The sequence below is a fragment of the Sinocyclocheilus rhinocerous genome, unplaced genomic scaffold, assembly GCF_001515625.1.
Source record: "Sinocyclocheilus rhinocerous isolate Xijiao unplaced genomic scaffold, SAMN03320098_v1.1 scaffold3916, whole genome shotgun sequence".
Classification (NCBI taxonomy): Eukaryota; Metazoa; Chordata; class Actinopteri; order Cypriniformes; family Cyprinidae; genus Sinocyclocheilus; species Sinocyclocheilus rhinocerous.
Window position 1 is genome coordinate 257,957 of NW_015643503.1, and position 3,538 is coordinate 261,494.

Sequence of the window (3,538 nt, forward strand, 5' to 3'; positions counted from 1 at the left end):
CAGTTTTATTCCTCTCTATATTCTGAAGGTTTTTACTGAGGGGTTTGTTCATATATCATTCACCCGAGTTTATTTTTGCACTTTATCTGTTTGCGTCTGTAAAAATTTCAATTACAATCCATATCTTCAAAAGTTTTCTCCTCCACTTCAGCAGCACTTGCATACACCAAACTTAGCAGTTTTATTCCTCTCTATATTCTGAAGGTTTTTACTGAGGGGTTTGTTCATATATCATTCACCCGAGTTTATTTTTGCACTTTATCTGTTTGCGTCTGTAAAAATTTCAATTGCAATCCATATCTTCAAAAGTTTTCTCCTCCACTTCAGCAGCACTTGCATACACCAAACTTAGCAGTTTTATTCCTCTCTATATTCTGAAGGTTTTTACTGAGGGGTTTGTTCATATATCATTCACCCGAGTTTATTTTTGCACTTTATCTGTTTGCGTCTGTAAAAATTTCAATTACAATCCATATCTTCAAAAGTTTTCTCCTCCACTTCAGCAGCACTTGCATACACCAAACTTAGCAGTTTTATTCCTCTCTATATTCTGAAGGTTTTTTGTTCATGTATCATTCACACTGATTTATATAGCATTTTATTCCTAAAAACATGGTGATTTTTTTTCTGTATTATATTTTATTGTTAGTTTTATACTTTCTTTTAACTTTTTTTTTTGTGAAAGTAGAATCTTCTTTCAGCGAAAATGCATATTTTTAAAGGCGGTGAGTTTTTTCTCCACTTCTGCAGTACTTACATACACCAAAACTTAGGGTTTTATTCCTGTCTATATACTGAAGGATTTTACTGAAGGGTTTGTTCATATATTGTTCACATTGATTTATACAACATTTTATTCCTAAAAACGTGTAAAAAAAATTCCTGGCTGTTGACAGTATTTTCTGATTTATGCAGTGATGAAAAGAGAAATCCAAAATCCCCACAGTAAAAACCTTTATCTCTAATATATCAACTAAACCAAACAAGAATTTTGAACCTGACTTTACCCATTTCTGTTCTGGAAATGTATGTAGATTAGTGCATATTTAATTAGACCGTGTCTCATTTGCATATTTAAACATTTCAGAAAACATCTTTATTCATTCTGATTAATCAACTGAGGAAGTATGCTGATATCTTATTAGTTAATATTTTTCCATATTTGCCTGTACTGTCTTGCCTTAATAGTTTTAGTGCAATGTCAAGAATTTTAAAATAAGCCTCAGTATGATGTGATTCAGGCTGTTGATTGTGTGTGTGTGTGTGTGTGTGTGTCAGACCTGTCTCTGGTGTGCGTTTTGTTGGGCATCTCTCTCATAATGATACTGGATGGCTGCCGGTCCTCCTCTGAGTCGTGGGTTCTGCTGGGTTCTGCTGGAACCCTGATCTGGGACTGGACGTCTGTGTGCGTGGTGCTGTTATTCACTGTCCTGCAGGTGGCGCTCTATTATCTACCTGTGGGACAGGTGACAGAAGGCAAGATGGGCTGCGATGGAAAGCGTTTGAAATACAAACTCAACGGTAAGAGAAAATCCCACCTTCAGACCTCAAGCCTTTAATCAAATCAATATGGCAAGCTGAATGGGAAGCATCTCAAAATAACAAATTATTTGAAAGGAATCCTGTGGTGGGAAAAATATGCATCTACCCTTGTAATTCCAGACATGATCAAATTGTGTATTCAAGGTATTGTAGAGTTCATACTAGAAGAAATCATGAGTTGTTTTTTTTTAACACTCTTTATTGGCATCAATGGTTCCATGACAAAACTTTAACATTCATGGAACCTTTCCATTTCACAAAAGGTTCTTTATAGTGGAAAATGGTACTTTGGATTATTAAAATGTGAGCCTGGAGCACAAAAGCAGTGTTAAGTTGCTGGGGTATATTTGTAGCAATAGCCAACAATACATTGTATGGGTCAAAATTATAGATTTTTCTTTTATGCCCAAAATCATTAGGATATTAAGTAAAGATCATGTTCCATGAAGATATTTTGTACATTTCCTACCGTAAATATATCAGAACTTAATGTTTGATTAGTAATATGCATTGCTAAGAACTTCATTTGAACAACTTTAAAGATGATTTTCTCAATATTTAGATTTTTTTGCACCCTCAGATTCCAGATTTTCAAATAGTTGTATCTCAGCCAAATATTGTCCTATCCTAACAAACCATACATCAATGGAAAGATGATTTATTCAGTTTTCAGATGATGCATAAGTCTCAATTTATAAAAATTGACACTTAAGACTGGTTTTGTGCTCCAGGGTCACAAATGTTCTTCACACTAAGAAAAAATGGTTCTTTTCAGAGCTGTACACTGAAAGGTTCTTTGGGGAACCCAGAATGGTTCTTCTATGACATCACTGCAAAAACCTCTTTGTAGAACCTTTATTTTTAAGAGTGACTGGTGAAGAACCACCAAAATGTCCATTGTAGCACTACCTTGTCTGTAAAACATGTGTTTGGTCTCCAATTCTTAACGGCATGAGACAACAAGTTTTGAAGGACTTGTAAGACAAACTTAAGAAGACTTTTACAATTTTTATCACAAGTGCATTTAAAGAATCTTTTATAGAATTCTATATATACGCATGCCAAATTTTCAACGTCATGAGACAACTATTTTTATTAGAATAAACTTTAAGGAATTATTTTGTAAGATGGACCAAGAAACACTTTTTCAACAAAATTTGAGTCTTTTTTTTCCAAGTAGAATTTTATAAATGTTTTGTATTTATTGTTCTTTTTTGTATTAAAAAGTGTTTATTGTATTGTTTGTTTAATGTCGAATCTGTATCTGCCATATAATAACTAATGAAGCTGATATGGCAACAGATTTAAATATATCTAATTAAGCAACAATAAGAGATTGGGCACAAGTATCAAGACAATAACCTTTTCGACATGTTTTCTTTCAGGATGTTTTTGTTTGATCTGAGACATCACTGAATCAACGATGAACTGACTTTAGCTGAGTGTTTACTATTGTCCTCCTGCATTATCGACACACTATTATCCTGTTTAACACTGTAAAGCTGCTTTGACACAATCTGTATCGTATAAAGCGCTATACGAATAAAGGTGACTTGATTCATTTTGTAAGATGGACTCACAGAGTTGTATGACAGAATTGTTTAGCCTTTTTTATGAAACAGATAGTTCCGGTCCTTGATTCTGATTGGTTGAGCCGCGTTCGAAGCTGTTGTAAATTACTCTACAAAGTAACATACACCTTTGTTTACGTTTGTCTGTTGCTCGGCAACCACTTTGTTGCAACCACAACTGTTTCTGAGGAGCTACATTGTTTGGTGGAAGTATACTGTTTTTATTAATATCATTACACTTTATTTGCTCCGTTTTATTTTGTAAATCCGTACTACCTATATGGAATAACCGTTTTATAAAAGCAATAAACCCCGTGAAGCCGTGGTTTACAGTGAATTTATAACAGCTAAGGGGCGTTGTTAGGCTAAAACCTCCCTTAGCTGTTATAAATTCACTGTAAACCACGGCTTCTTGGGGCTTATTG

The 3,538-nt window shown here is 34.2% G+C and overlaps 1 protein-coding gene across 3 annotated transcripts in view; it reads left to right on the plus strand.

Moving 5' to 3' along the window:
• LOC107757329 (delta(14)-sterol reductase) overlaps nt 1–3,538 on the plus strand; it is a 7,898-nt gene that overhangs the window by 1,477 nt on the left and 2,883 nt on the right. For all 3 annotated transcript variants that reach the window (XM_016574775.1, XM_016574777.1, XM_016574776.1), the window contains one exon: nt 1,279–1,521. In XM_016574775.1, the coding sequence (XP_016430261.1) occupies nt 1,279–1,521 (243 nt within the window). The remainder of the gene's footprint in view (nt 1–1,278; nt 1,522–3,538) is intronic.